This window comes from Notolepis coatsorum (genome assembly GCF_963971535.1).
Source record: "Notolepis coatsorum genome assembly, chromosome: 6".
Lineage (NCBI taxonomy): Eukaryota > Metazoa > Chordata > Actinopteri > Aulopiformes > Paralepididae > Notolepis > Notolepis coatsorum.
The window spans coordinates 153446359-153462646 of record NC_140170.1 but is presented as its reverse complement, the minus strand read 5'-3'; the positions used below and the strand labels follow the sequence as shown (position 1 = coordinate 153462646).

The 16288-nt window shown below is 43.1% G+C and overlaps 1 protein-coding gene across 5 annotated transcripts in view; it reads left to right on the top strand.

The window, feature by feature from the left end:
• The first annotated feature begins 5806 nt into the window (after positions 1–5806).
• The window catches only part of LOC311231117 (la-related protein 4-like), a 32195-nt gene continuing 21713 nt past the window's right edge, over positions 5807–16288 (top strand). Inside the window, exons 1-5 of one of the 5 annotated variants that reach the window (XM_084317611.1) lie at positions 6098–6201; positions 8195–8309; positions 8683–8821; positions 9074–9320; positions 15329–15465. In XM_084317611.1, coding sequence (XP_084173737.1) covers positions 8812–8821; positions 9074–9320; positions 15329–15465 — 394 coding nt within the window. In that variant the 5' untranslated portion in view covers positions 6098–6201; positions 8195–8309; positions 8683–8811. Of the gene's footprint in view, positions 6202–7515; positions 7738–8194; positions 8310–8682; positions 8822–9073; positions 9321–15328; positions 15466–16288 lie in introns of those variants that run through there. The other 4 variants (XM_084317612.1, XM_084317610.1, XM_084317609.1 and 1 more) reach the window with 4 other exon arrangements.

Sequence of the window (16288 nt, the reverse complement as noted above, 5' to 3'; positions counted from 1 at the left end):
CATATAGTCGCCGTGGGAAGAGATCAAATAAAATAAATTCCCTACCTACTCATGGCTTTAACTGACAACCAACAGGAACCAAACAATATTATTTTTTATGCCTAGCACACCGCACTAGAGTGCACTGCAGCGTTTAGTAGTTAAGAGTCGGTCCCAACAGTTTTCAAGTTCTCCAGCTGTTAGTTCTCCCCATACTATTGGCAGCAGTGCATGCCCACGGTTGTGCAGCCTGGCACGAAGGACTAGCGGGTGTTACTGGACTGATGTTGGACGGACGCCGCCATTGTGTTCCTTGTCGAGGGTTGTGCACAGTGTGCAAAACTACCTTCTGATCGGAGGGTGGAGAAATATTTCGTACTTAAAAAATATATATATTTAAGCTGCTGGCGCCTCTGGGAGTGTTATCACGTTACCTTAGTACCTTAGTGAGCGTGTGCATCGCTCACTGTGCCTGAGAAGTGCTGCAGAGCTTGCTCTTAGTTCTGCTGGACATGCAAGTTCACTCTTGCTAATTTCTCAGAAAATTGCCTACCCCACCTTTAAGGGTCGCACAGTTCATGTGGTCATTGATGGCAAAGGATTTGAATAAATGTAAGGCGGCACCACCTGCCGAATGAGGGAGGGAAATTTGGAGATGCTACGTCCCAACGAGTAGTGGTTACTAGCACTTGCCCTCTCTCTTTCTACATAAACATGGATGATGCCGTCAGTGAAAGTATTAGTTTTGATGTTGAGAGTGAAGAGGATGAATGAATACAACCATTGTCTCTGATGCTAATAATAATGGTGATGATGATTATTTGATAAATCTTTAAGATATTTTTAGGTAATTTCTGCTTTATTTAATAGGACGGTTAGCGACAGGAAATCGGGCAGAGAGAAGGGACATGCAACAAAGGGTTGGATTCAAACCCAAGACGTTGCTCTTACACCACTAGCATGGTGAGCCACAAGGACACCCCAGATGTGGAATAATTTGACCACATTATTCAGGTGGACAACAGAGTCTTTTATTAAATATGGAGTTTACTGACAGAATGACATGTTGCAACATTACAGCAATGGGCCCTAGCCTCTTTGTCGAACAGCGAACTAACAAATTATTTATACAGGGGAGTAGACTAAACTAAGTGTTACCTTGACGTACAGACTGAGTTATAGATATGGTACTACTATGAGAAGGCTACGTGGTGTGTTACGTGGAATATGTGAAGGTTATGTGGATGTGAGTGTGTGTGGAGAAGGGGCTATGTGGATGTGAGATTGTGTGGAGGGGGGGCGATGTGGGGGGGGGGGGCTATGTAGATGTGAGTGTGTGTGGAGGGGGGCTATGTGGATGTGAGTGTGGATATGTGTGTGTGGATGTGTGTGTGTGTCAGTTTTTAGAGATACTTTTAACTCCCATACATCAAAGCCAGATCCTTCTAACACTACACAGTTGCTAGTAAGGAAATTAGTAAATTGAACTGGTCTTCCGTTACAGGCACGGACAATGTTAATCAGGCCTGGGTACATTTTAAATCCTTGTTTGCTGCTGCCATAGATGCAGTAGCCCCTAGAATTAAGCAGAGATCTCACCCGTGGTTCAATAAGGTGATTTTTGATGCCATTGGTGCTAGGGACAAAGCCCTTTCACTTTTTAAGCAATCTGGTGACCAAGCCGACTTCTCTATTTTTAAAGACCTCAGAAACTCGGTCCAGTTCAAAGTCAGAGAAGCTAAATCCAATTATTTCTCAGAACAATTTTCCAGGATAACCCACACACTGTGGGAAAACGCTTAAAAATGTAGGATGCATGACCAAACTCAACAATGATTCCAGCCCCTGCATTTCACTGCAGATCGATGGCAAGGACGTCAGCAACAAGAAATAGATTGCTGATCATTTTAATAATTTTTTAAAAATAAAACGTTTTTACTTCAATTGCACATAAGCTAGTTGACCGCCTGCCCTCTGGCCCTCAAACCTTTGGGCAGGCCCACCTCCATGAGTTGTATGCACACTTGGGTGTTATCCCTTCTTCTCTTTTAAGCCAGTATCTGTAGTTTACATTATCACTCTTTTAAATGGTCTCAAGTGCTCCAAGGCAACTGGTCTAGACAATATCCCAGCCAGGTTTTTAAAAGACGTAGCTGAGTTGATAGCGCCACCTATTACACATGTGGTCAACCTGTCCTTGGCACAGGGCATTGTCCCAAGCGACATGAAATATGCCAGTCATCCCCCGGCCCTTTTTTAAAAAGGGAATAGGTCTGACCCTAGTAATTACGTATAGGCCCATCTCAATTCTCAGTGCACAGTGCTCAGTTCACGAGCAGCTCTATGAGTACATTAGACTCAAACATTTTATATAAATTAACTTAATTTACCTTCAAAAGGCTTTTGACACTGTCAACCACAGGCCTAATTTTTAACAAACTGTCAGCCCTTGGTATCAGCTGGTCTCGCCCAGCATAAATCTCGAGGGCCAGCTTTTTGCGGCAAAAAAGTCTATAAGCTATCTAGGTTGCCACCTAGACAGCAGCCTGAGTGGGGAATCCATGGCTCTCAAGAGTCAAAACAATAAGCAAGGTGAATGGCAGAACTACATTTCTGGCCAGAAAAGCACATTATTAGACCCTGAAAGTCTTTGCATTCTGGCTAATTCACTCGTTTCTTGTTGTTTTGACTATGCTATCTGTTCTTGGTACGGAGGTCTGACCAAAGTTGTAAAAGATAAGTTACAGGTTTCCCAGAACAAACTCATCCGATTAACTCTAGGACTAGCCTCCAGAGCACATGTGGGCAAACAACACATACAGTTGCTGGGCTGGCTCCCTCTGGAAGCCAGGTCCGTTCAACTTCAGCTCAATATAGTTCACAACATTTACAATAGGGCCCCCAATTATCTTTAAAATTATTTTCAGTGGAATAGGGACATGCATACCCATAACACCAGAGCCAGCATTGCCGACCTGTCTATTCCAAGGTTCAAAACAAATATGGGCAAATGTTCTTTTAAAATCTGGGGAGCCACAAATTGGAATTTGCTACCTTCACAGCTAAAATGAATTAGTAGCCGACACAATTTTAAGAAAAAAGTCAAATCATGACTCCTCGACTATGTTAAAATGTATGAAAATGTTGTCTGTGGCTGGCGGCCAAGTGGCGTAGTGGGCAAGGCGCTCGCCACGAATGCAGAGACGCTGGGCTCGCCTGTTCGAGCCCAGCGCTCCACATTGCTTTCAGTTTAGCTGGTCGTTCATACTAATACACATTGGCCGTATTAGGGGGTGGGAAACTGATGGGTGGGGATCGGGCGTTGTGGACAGCGACTCCTACAGGTCGGTTGGTGCGCCTGCGCAGTAGAATCAGGAAGTGTCGGGGGAAGCGTGAGCCTCCCACACGTTACTCCTCGCCACTGAGAGATCGAGCTGCGCAGGTGAAAAGATGCGACTGCTGTTACCTCAAGTACCAGAGGGGACTTGTGCTATGTATGACTTAGTCCACATTGCAGCCGGCTTGTGGGAGGCAAGAAACAGCGTTCGTGACAGGGGAGGGTTGAATTGGATAATACGAAATTGGGATGAAAGAAAAATGTAGAAAATGGGAGAAAAAGTGGATACAAAAAAAAGAAAATGTTGTCTGTGGCCACGTTTGTACTGCACTTAAAATGGACATGTCTATGTAGTTTGTCATAATGTTTTGTATTGCATATCTATCTGAGACCAAGGACGACAATGGAAATAAGTCTTGACTTTTTTGTGTTTCATCCTTGATGTTTTCTTGAATCTTGAATTTTTTCAAATCAAATCAAATCAAATCAAATCAAATCATTGTGTGTGGCTATGTGGAATATGTGAGGGTTCCATTAGCGGGCAATGAGGACCATGTAGATTCAACCTATAAATGTTGTGCTTATTTCATGCAACGGTGCTGGGTTGATCCTACATGGTTCTCATTAGAAAATCCTGGTGCATCTTCACACAAGGCTCTTCCAACTGTCCTGTCAGAACCCCAAGTTTCCCTGACATGGAAATGTGGCCCCTAGTGAAAATCCTGGTCAGACATAGGCAGCACGCTAGTGTAGTGGTTAACACTGTCGCCTCACAGCAAGAAGTATAGGCAGGACGGTGGTGTAGTGGTTAACACTGTCGCCTCACAGCAATAAGGTCCAGGGTTCGATTCCCGCTTGGGGAACAGGTTTCCGCATTGCCAGGTACCCCAGGTAGGGTATCTCCCAGGCCTTTCTGTGTGGAGTTTGCATGTTCTCCCCGTGCTCGAGAAACCCAATAGAAAAACATGCACAACAGATCGCTAACGCTGTCGCGTCCCTGACGAAGACGGACAGGAGCACTTGGATTGGTCGCCGGGGCGCAGCCCCACGCCGACGCCCCCCTATCTGCTCCCGACAGGATGGGTCAAGTGCTCAGACTTATCGCATCGGCAACCCAACTAATTGCATGTGTGTGTTCCTGTGTGTGTGTGCAGCCCATCGCATGCAGTGTCTGCCTGCATGCCAAATAAAGACTTCTTCAAAGTCCAGTTATTATATATATGCATGCGATGGGCTGCACACACACAGGAACACACACATGCAATTAGTTGGGCTGCCGATATAATTTTAATTGTACTTGTTGTAATTCCCAACTTCGAGTGTCGTTCCATTGCATTTTTCCTCGTAGGGGGTCCGATTTTTTTCTAGCTCCCACGCACCATTATGGCCTACGAGAAGTGTGTAATAAGTCTATTGTGTACAGTCCAGCAGTGAAATAAGTACATGGTTCCTTTACTTAAGTAAAAGTAGAAATACTCTGTTATAATAAAATAGTACTCTGATCAAATTGAAAATCCTCCGTTCAGAATTCTGCTTAAGTAAAAGTAGAAAGTATTTGATATTGAATGTAAAAAGTAAAAGTACTTATTTTACATGATGTTCATGTTATTTTTTCTTGTATCATTGCTTGGTGCATGACATCCTTGGTCCATTGACCCCTGAAGGTTATGTTAAAGTGGTATATCATCCAGTTATGTTGGCTCTGATTATGTCGTCTTGAAGTTGGCAGGCTGTTTGAACGTTTATCATCTTCATCAACTTGTGGCATGTTTTCTATGACAAATATTTTCTTCAAAGTAACTAGTAGTAACTGATAAATGTAATGGAGTAAAATAAATAAAAGTACAATATTTCCTTTGAAATGTAGTGGAGTGAAAGTACAACGTCCCCTAAAATGAAAATACTCAAGGAAAGTACAAGTATCTCTAAATAGTACAGGGTTTAAGTGAAAATACTTCCCACCACTGGTACAGAGTTGAAGTAGGTTTACATAAAACTACAACCATAGTGTGGACCTAGCTGTTTCCTCTTGACACCTCTAGCTTGTGGCTGCAACAGTCTCACACTGTTTAATGTTCTGGATTGATGTATCCAATTTCCTAAAATAAAATAAATAATGCTATATTTTAGTATAGCCATGCAGTTATTTATTAATTCATTATTTTTGAAAATCCATATTATTCACAAGAAAAAAGGTCCATGAACTATGTCAACATCCATGCACTTCATGATGTAATTTAGGCTGGTGATGATAAATACAAAAAAGCTATCACGTTGATATGTACTAATATGTTGCTGTAACACAAACTGGACTTTTTTTTGCCATGTGTTTTACCTCTTTGTATGTGAACGTGTTGTACAATAAAGGATTGTTTCCAAAAACTGTTGCCAGGGAAGGAAGGGGAGATAGAGGCGGTAACTTGCCTTGCTGTCTGTGAGACAGAGAGACTCGAGAGGGCGAAGCTGTCAGTGTGTGTGTGTGGTGTTGAAACAACGCTCTGCCCGCCGGCCGGCTTGACGAACTTTGAATACTTATTTTTACTGCTAACTGTAAGCAATCATTCGCCGTTAGCCGAGCTCCGTTTTGCGAAACAACTGACGTTAGCTCTAATAACCGCAGTATCGAGTGTTTAGTTCGCTGCACAGTTAATTATTACGCACAGCGCGACAGCACACACACACACACACCCCGGACCGCGGAAGCTGAGTTTGTGGAGGAGTCTCTCGCTCTCTGCGGAAAGGTGGCGTCGCGAGGGTGAGGTTGTCGGCCGATGAATTCTTTGCAAAGTCCGGAGCCATCGAGAGAGGAGGAGGAAAATAATTGTCAGTATCCCCGTGAACATAAGGAGGGGATATCGGAATTCTCCTCGGATCAAACCGGCATGGTGAGTTTCGGGGCCTGGTGGTGGTGGCGGTGCTAGCTCGCTGGCTAACTCGCTGCAGCAGCAGCAACCTGTTCGCCTCCCTGCTGCCTCTCCTCCCCCTCTCCTCGTGCTGCTAGCCCCCCGAACCTTAGTTCAGAGCTGCTGCTTTCATGCGTTAAGAAGCCCCCACCCCCCAATATCACGCTGGTTAATAATGGTAACGTTAACACAGACCAGGTTGAATCAATAACTGTGCTTAATGTTGTTAGCTTAAAGACGTGTGTTCGCTAACGACGCTAAGCTAGTAGTAAGAGAGAGCGGCTGGTCACCGGTTAACACGAGCTAGCTGTTAGCTGCCAGCAGGTGTCTGTGTTGCTATGCCCCGCTAGCCAGCAAACAAGCAAGCTGGTGTGCTTTTCCACAACGTTTTAGTTTGTGAACTCGGATTTTACAAAGTGCCTCATGTGGCAAAATAAGCAAACGTGGACGCAAAAGTCGTCGAGGGGGCCATTCCAGCATGTGACCCGTTAGTTTTACGTACTGTACTAGAAAATGTGTTCCCCCAAAAGGTCGTAAATAGCTCCAGATTGGCAGCTAACGTTGTCGTTGACTCATGGTTGCAGACGTTGAATATGCTGGATATCCACGATGGTTATTTAATGTATGATATCGTTTTGATTCAACGTTAACATTGTTATTTGACTTAACATTGGCGTATCACTTAAATGCCTTGACTTTGTCCAATAACATTACCGTTTACTTTATCTCTTTGCAATTAAACCATTGCAACCATTGTTTCAAATCGGGTACCTTCATCATGCTTTGGATTGTATTAGCCCTATATGAAATGATACATGTTCAATTGTACATACTTCTTTATGATCTTATTATATGATAGTCTGAAAGTTGTGGCATCATGCCAGTTGCCATGTGCTCATTCTCGATGCTGAGCTAGTGAGCTCAAACAGAGAGCAAGCAAAGCAATGCAGAGCCGCAGTTATTTGTCGCATCGCATGACTTGGGACTCAGTCTGGGACAGAGTCTAAAGTTGCGTTTTATACATCAGGCTGGTACCAACTAATCGAATTTGTTATTGGCCAGCAGTCAATGTTTTGGACCAGAGTTGTTTCCCTCTACACTGCACGACTAGTAAAAATGCCTGTCCAGACCGCTAATCCACCCATTGACTTGGAGGCCTGGAGTGTGCGGCCACTACACGTGACTCCGTTTGAGGCGGAGCCACACTTACTATGGAGCCAGAACGACGCCCCTGAACACCGAGGGCTTCTGGTGTCGTCATGTCGCCTTTCCGCGGCTAACCTTGGAAGCTGGATCAAACTTTTGTGCGCAGGTTCTCTGGATTAATTCGGCTAATTTAAGCGGCTCATTTCATGGACTGGGTGGTTTTAAAATAGTGGAAGTGTCTGGAAGGGAAAATGCTCATTATTTGTTGAGGTATGTCCTCTGTGGTGGAAGTGGAACATGCTCGAAGGCACATAGACTGGTCGTCTGAGGAAATGTCGTTGACCTCTGGCAAGTTGGTAACTTAGTTAGTTGGTAGGTAATTTATTCCACATCTAGGCGATTCAGTGACTTGTATCTCTCGATTACATTGATTCTTACTGATCATCACCACTTTTACTGTAGTAGTAAATATCACTTTCACTCTAGTTACAGTGATTACACAAACATTCATACTACACGAATTCACCACATCTAATGAAGTTGTAAAGGACCGTTCTGTGACATAGATAAAAAAAAAGAACTATTTTTAAACGTGCAGACTCTGCCGTCTGTACAAGCGGAGCTCCAGAGACTTTGTTTTGAGTTGACTTATGCTAAGTAATCAGATAATCTCTTTGGAAGGCTTGACTATTTTAAAACGGCACGTTACCAGACAGAAGTAGGTTGTGCAAAGCAGACTTGGAATTGGCCTTTCATTGAGTACAGGCTTGTTTATTCTGTCATATGTTCCACAGTCATGAATTTAGTATTTATTTCCTTATTTTTACAGATGTACGCTGGTTTCCTTTGAACTGAGATTGAATTTATTGCCATCTAGCTACTAATATTAAAACATAAATACCACAGTTCAGCACAAGACCCCCACAGCCTAATAAATTCCAACAGTAAGTGACTAAAGTAATTTTTTTCTCTTTTCTCCACCTATTTGAAAATGTAATAAGTAGCGCAGGACAATTCATTGAATTTGAATATTGGCTGACTGTGTGATGCTTACTACATCATTTGAATGGGTTCCAATTGTTGGTACAGGTTATTTGAGACCCTTCAGCTGCGTGTACTGTACCCACACAAAACTCATGCTTGTAACCGAAAGAGGGAAAGGTCCCTCTGACATACAGCTTATTGCCTTTCTGGATTAAAAAAAAACAAGAGTTTTGTTGTAAATTATATGATGTGCTGTTAAAAGGCCCTGGTGCTACATGTAAGTTATATGATGTGCTGTTAAAAGGCCCTGGTGCTACATGTCTTACCGTGCAGGTCACCACTAAGGGAACAGGCCTGAACCCCAACGCCAAAGTGTGGCAGGAGATCCCTGCCCCCCAGAGCGACGTCCCAGATGGGACAGAGGGCTCCCACGGGCTTCAGACGTCCCCCTCTTCTACGGAGATGACTGAAAGTATGTACCAAGCATAGTGCGCACAGTTGAAAATGAAGCTTATATAGCCTCATACATAATTAATTACCCTTATGTGTTGTCAATGTAGTCGTGATTTCATTAATCACATTTTAGCAATCGTATTGTGAAACCATCATAAGCCACGGACTGAAACTGCTGCATGCGTGTTGATGACATTTACATGCCATAGTTCAACCTTGACAGTCGGTTCTCTCTCGTCTGCCTCTTAGTTCTTGTATGCCTCTTTCGCAGGTTACTCTGAGACTCCCTCTGCTGGGGGTAAAGGGTACAGCACAGAGTATTCAGACAACTCTGACAGCAGTGTCCCCGTGCCCACAGAGGGCATTGTGAACGGCATTGAGCAGCCTGAGATGGAGTGTCCTGTCTTTGACCCACTGACTTGGTCAGCGGAGGAGGGGGAGGTTCCTAAGGAGCAACCGCTGTCTGTGGAGAATCTGAGAGAGTCTCTGAAGAAGCAGCTGGAGTTTTGCTTCTCCAGGTGAGTGGTTAAACTGTCGAGTACCTGATGTCATTCTACGTCTATTCTTGCTATTTTTGACTAGGATTTGCACTTTACATAACAATTATTAGGAGAAATTGCATTAAATTAATTTGAAATTCCTGCATTTAAAAAATAATGAATCAACCTGGGTGTCATTGTTTTGATTCCACATCCATGTGACCCAGGACCCAAGTCTAGATTAAATGCGCTAACTGAAACTTGAAATTGTTGTTGTGTTTCCAAACTCATGCAACACACATGGATGAAACATGCTATTGTTGAAATATGTGACGTGCCCAGCGCTATCGATTTGCGTGAGAAAAACAAAGCTTATTTTTTAAATTTTTTATCACAGTTTGAATGTTTAAGAACATATTTACTATAAAAGCGAACAGTTATAGTATCTCTAATGGTAACAATTCTTTGTTTAAAAAAGGCTGTTTCTGTGTGACTGGTCATTGCATGGGGGCAGAATTAAATTTGCATGCGAATCAAGACAAGCGTTTTTGTTGGCATTGGCGCCCATAAACAACACATGTTGATAAACGTTCCATCGGATTTAATGAAAGTGTCAATGACTCTGCCTCAGAGGGTCTGTCTTTATGCGTCTTTATAGGTAAGTTGTTGACTAGTTGTTTATTTAGAATGTTTGTGTGTGGTACAGCCCTGTTGGACTGTGAAAAGTAGCGTTCAAATAACGTTACTGTCACCTAGGGGTGGGACGATACATCGATCCAGATCGATATATCGATCCATTATCTGATCCAATAGAATCGATGCAACGTAAAAAGATCGGTTCATATTGCGATACTCGATATATTATTTCTCCCTTTCTGTGTGTGCGTGTGCGTTTGGAAAGACCAGATGAAGTCAGACGAGTATATTATATTGATGGTAAATGTACTGAGGATGGACAGATAATGTTGATATTTAAACATAAAAAATACAATACATAATAAATGTATTCATGATTACAACATAAAACAATTGTAGGAACGGTTTGGGAGAGGAAGGGGTTTTAGGTTGGTGTTGTGAGTTCCAAAAAAATGAACTTAAAGCTCAATATATCAAAACGTGGCACTTTACAGTGAACACGAGGTCTATTTGTATTAAAAACAATAGATTGTTTTTCATTTAAATGTCTGGAAGAGCTCAAAAATTAAAATGTCAAATGATATTTCCGTTGCCTTTTTTTAGTTGATTTAAATGTTACTGATTGTGTTAAATGGGCATATAATATCTCGTATCGATCGCAGGCACCTGAATCGTATCGTGGCAGACTTTGTGATATCGGCAAATATCGTATCGTTGTCCAAAGAATCGATATAATATCGTATCGTGATGAAACTGGTGATTCCCACCCCTACTGTCACCGCATTTAAACAGCATCATAACCTCTTACAATTCCGCAATGATTTAGATGTGTTATTAACCTGTAGCCCTATTTTCAGAAATTTCACGTAAAGGTACATTCCCAAGTAAATGGAAGATTGCTCCACTTCTACAAGGTCAATTAATTAGCATGTTCTCTTGGTATCTAGGAACATCTAGACCTGGGGGTATGTATTCCCAGTGTCAGAAATATAGTGTCTGTTACTAGGCTTGAGTAAATTGTGATGAAACAAAGGAGAATATAAAGGATGATTTATTTGTTCATCTCTGCCGGTGAATAACACCATGTTATAATTGTGCCGCATCCGACTGAACTCATTCAGCACCTTCTTGAGAGTGTAAAAAAAATCTAAGCAAATGAATAAAGGGAAGATGATTAAACAGAAGGATTTGTAGATGCAGTAATAAATTATAATCCATTTGAATTATACATTCAAAATTGAATTATGAACTATAGGGCTCACCTTCGAAGCTTTTTTTGGCCGTTGAAGCTTCAGGGCCGAGATTAGATTTTAATTCGAAGCTTCGAGATAAAATAAAAGATACAAAAATTATTATATTTTTTTAATCTTATGTTGTGGACTTGTACAACACTTTGGTCAACTTTGTTGTTTTTAAATGTGCTATAAATAAAGTGGATTGGATTAATTAAATGAATAATGAGTCGGGAGCTGCGCTGCCTGGGCGGCTGCTCTCCGTTACACAGCCAACAACATTATTAGTCTATAAAGCAAACAATTATACAAATATTTATATGTGGCTCCGTGGCTCGGGAGGTAGAGCAGTCGTCTGGCAATTGGGGCGGTTCCCGGTTCGATTCCCGCTCCTCCTGGGCAGCGTGTCGATGTGTCCGTGAGCAAGACACTTAAACCCCTAATTGCTCCAGATGAGCAGGTTGGCACCTTGCATGGTTGCCTCCGCCGTCGGTGTGTGAGTGAATGGGTAAAATGTGAGTAACAAATTGTAAAGCTCTTTGGATAAAAGCGCTATATAAAAAAGCAGCCATTTACCTATGTAGTTAATAGAGACAAAGGCAGAATTCGACTTGATTTTTTATTAACACATTGACCGCCGGGCATTGTGCCCATCTCATACCCCTCTCTGCCACCGTTAAAAGCCTATGGAGATGTTTACCTTCTTTGCAGGGCTATAACTTTTTACATTTTATTGCTATATTGACATTACTATGGCCCATTCAACATCGATTATCTATCGTTCAGGATGTGGGAACGTTATACTTTTTCATTCATACATTGTTGTGTTGGTACCGTCGTGAATATAAGTATGTTTTTAGAGTGTAGAGCAATAATTTCTAGAACGCGAGTTATAGGCCCGACGCATATTATACATAATCGATTGGCGTTTCGTTCCTATACACGCTATATTAAAAAATTCAAATGCGGGCGGTCAGGTGGCGTAACGGAGATTGCGTTCGTCACCAACCCCGGAGTGTCGCCTGTTCGAATCCAGCTCACAGCTCCGGGGTTGTCACCAGCTTGGCTGGCCGTTCACACTAATACAATTGGCAGTATTAGAGGGTGGGAGAAGCTGGCGGGGTGGGTCCGGGTCGTTGTAAACAGCTATTAGAGGGTGGGAGAAGCTGGCAATTGGGGCGGTTCCCGGTTCGATTCCCGCTCCTCCTGGGCAGCGTGTCGATGTGTCCGTGAGCAAGACACTTAAACCCCTAATTGCTCCAGATGAGCAGGTTGGCACCTTGCATGGTTGCCTCCGCCGTCGGTGTGTGAGTGAATGGGTAAAATGTGAGTAACAAATTGTAAAGCTCTTTGGATAAAAGCGCTATATAAAAAAGCAGCCATTTACCTATGTAGTTAATAGAGACAAAGGCAGAATTCGACTTGATTTTTTATTAACACATTGACCGCCGGGCATTGTGCCCATCTCATACCCCTCTCTGCCACCGTTAAAAGCCTATGGAGATGTTTACCTTCTTTGCAGGGCTATAACTTTTTACATTTTATTGCTATATTGACATTACTATGGCCCATTCAACATCGATTATCTATCGTTCAGGATGTGGGAACGTTATACTTTTTCATTCATACATTGTTGTGTTGGTACCGTCGTGAATATAAGTATGTTTTTAGAGTGTAGAGCAATAATTTCTAGAACGCGAGTTATAGGCCCGACGCATATTATACATAATCGATTGGCGTTTCGTTCCTATACACGCTATATTAAAAAATTCAAATGCGGGCGGTCAGGTGGCGTAACGGAGATTGCGTTCGTCACCAACCCCGGAGTGTCGCCTGTTCGAATCCAGCTCACAGCTCCGGGGTTGTCACCAGCTTGGCTGGCCGTTCACACTAATACAATTGGCAGTATTAGAGGGTGGGAGAAGCTGGCGGGGTGGGTCCGGGTCGTTGTAAACAGCGACTCCTACAGTTCGGTCAGGGCGCCTGCTAAGCGCGGATAGGATCTAAGTGGGATAGTGTGATCCTTCCACACGCTACGCCCTCTCAGTGAGAATCTGCGCTGCCAGGTGAAAAGAAGCGGTTGATTGGCTGGACGTGTGTCGGAGGAAGCACGTGGTAGCCTCCACTCTCCCAGACCGACTGTGGGGGGTAAGTGCGCAGCGACCAAGAAGGGGATTGGGAATTGGCATAACGACTAACATTGGGATGGGAGAAAATCGGAGGAAAAAGGAGGGGGGAAAAGATCAATACAAAAAAAAAAAAATCAAATGCATATGATCGCTATACATTATGCTCCATCATGCGTGAAGGAAAGGGGGGGGGGGGGTTGTTTATGATTCCTTGATTGTCAGTAACGGATTTCTTTAGTACGACATCATACGTTGATCAGATGGATTGCAATGAAATAAATGGACAATCGAGCTGGAATTAACGTTAGATTCCTCTTACCTGTGGCCGATGAGTCTGGAGAGAAAATATTCCAATTATTTGATTTCGATCTGCTGGATCCATTTTCCGTTTGTACGACACAATAAACGCCAAAAGCATATTGATTATTGCGTCTCGAAAGCGATCCAATGCACTCGAGTGTTTGTCTGGATCCACATAACAAGATAGCTTTGCCGGAACATTTTCCCAGATGCACAGAGCGCCACATCCGGTTTAGAGTGGAGTGCAACTCCCCCACCAGGTGGCGGTATTGAGGCGTTGCAATATCAGAGTCCAGAGGCTCCCACAGCCTTGCTGGATGAATTATGAATGCCAATAGCGAAATAAAGTTAATAACGATCATAAACTAGTTAACTTGTTGTTGGCGCTTAACGATTGGCGGCCAATAACGAGTTAACTCGTTCTTGGCAAGGAATGTGTTAAGATGCATATAACTGTTGAAATTGACTATTTTATTTGACATTATTACTACTACCTATTGTAATCCTTTTTACATACCTGTCAGTTATATATCTGTACATATCCCTTACCTACTCTTATTAGTTATGCTGCTGGCCAGTGCTAAATCCACAGGGTTAAGCTATTTTCACAGCCATGGCTGCCGGCACGTACTGACAGCTTACAGTATGTTAACGCTATTCAGTGAGGGGAGTGGCTGGGCGGTTGTAGGGGCCTATTGTTAACGCCCAGCAGAAACAGGCACTGGTGTTAATTTTAGCCTTTTCTTCAAGAGGCATTTTCATAGCTTAAAGCAAACAGAAAAAAACAGTTTTACAAGATTCAAATGAGCACATCTTCAAACATTCTCAGATTTCAATATATGATTCATCATTTGAAAGCTTACATGCTGTACTTTCACAATCTGGAAAATGGACACATGTGGCACAAATAGCTGGTCTGGGTCACATATGCAGTGTTCTGAATTTAAAGCCAACCTTTCAAACATCTCGCCAAGCAATGCACTCTGATCCACCACAATGGTGTTGCGTGCACGGATGAAGACATTAAACAAACGGGTCATGCTTCAGAGATTATTTTTGTTCTGATAGTTTTGATCCACTTCATTAATATTACACAGAAAGAAAGTCATGCTGGGAATATTGATTGTGCAACGTTGTCTGTATGATAGGAGACATAAGAAGTACAAGGAATTACAACAAATCACATTATATTTTCAGTGCATGCAGATGCGGGTTATTATGACCGATGGGGCATACATACCCTCATTTGCACCTTGTGTATACTGTTACCGGTGTACTGTTTACCTTTTATTCATAGTATGATTACATTTATTGTCTATATTCATTGTAACGTAACGTATATTATGTGACCCTCATCTGCACTTTTTTTTTATACAGTTTAATTTTCACGTATTTTATATCTACATTTAATTTGATTGCCTATATTTGTCTTTCTTCTATTACCCCCCCCCCCCACACACACCTATAAAGGAATAGCTTATCTTGTCCTTGTGTACCAGTATTGAAATCTCTCATTCGGGGTATGTTTGGTTGTCATTCTCCCGGTTTGCATGCCAGAGGGCGCAGGACGGTAAACACACCGCCCACAGGTAGCTTCCTTTTTTAATTTACGGGTCAAAAAGGGTTGTGTGATTATTTTAATTGACTTTAATGCGTTAATATTGACAGCCTTATTGAGTATTAAAAAAGTGACAAAAGGGCACACATCACATTTTGACACGCCTCCAATTGTCTGTCTGTGTGTCTGCAGAGAGAATCTGTCTAAGGACCTGTACCTGATGTCCCAGATGGACAGTGATCAGTTTGTCCCTATCTGGACCATCGCCAGTATGGAGGGAATCAAGGTCCTCACCACCGACATGGAGCTCATCCTGGATGTACTCAGAGGTACAAGTCCCCTGTGTCTTCCATTTAATAGAAAACAGGGAAGAATTAAAGGGGAACTATGTTACTATTTCTTTCACTATTTGGGCAATTTTACACAATTGTGTAAAGTGACAGTCACCCACACAGCGTGATACATGCAAGAGAGAGAGAACGAGAGAGAGGAGAGATGTGCGCGGGTGTGAGTGGCTCGACTCGCGATTGTGTTTAAATGCAGGGGCAGAGATGGAGAGAGATCGCTCCGTGAGTGTGCGCGTGTGTGAGCGACTCGCGATTGTGTAAATGCAGGGGGAGAGACAGAGCCTCTCCGTATGAGAGCCTCTCTCTATCTGTCTGTCTCTCCCTCTCTCTCTCTCTTTAGAGTTTAGAGGAAGTGTCAGTGACGGGGAAACCGCTTCCGCATTATTCCCACTGCTCCGTGGTTGAGCGAATTGTTGATTGTTGATTAAGGAGCTTAGATATGCAAATCAGCATCTCTACGTAGACAAGATGCGGCACGGTGGTGTAGTGGTTAACACTGTCGCCTCACAGCAAGAAGGTCCAGGGTTCGATTCCCGCTTGGGGACCAGGTTTCCATGATGCCAGTTACCCAGGTGGGGTATCTCCCAGGCCTTTCTGTGTGGAGTTTGCATGTTCTCCCCGTGCTCGCAAGGGTTTCCCCCCCGATAAGATAAACCCAATGGAAAAACATGCACAACAAGATCGCTAACGCTGTGGCGTCCTTGACGAAGACGGACAGGAGCACTTGGATTGGTCCCCTGGCGCGGCTCACGTTGACGCCGGTCTGCTCCCGGCTGCCCTTGGGGGGGAAGGACGACGGGATGGG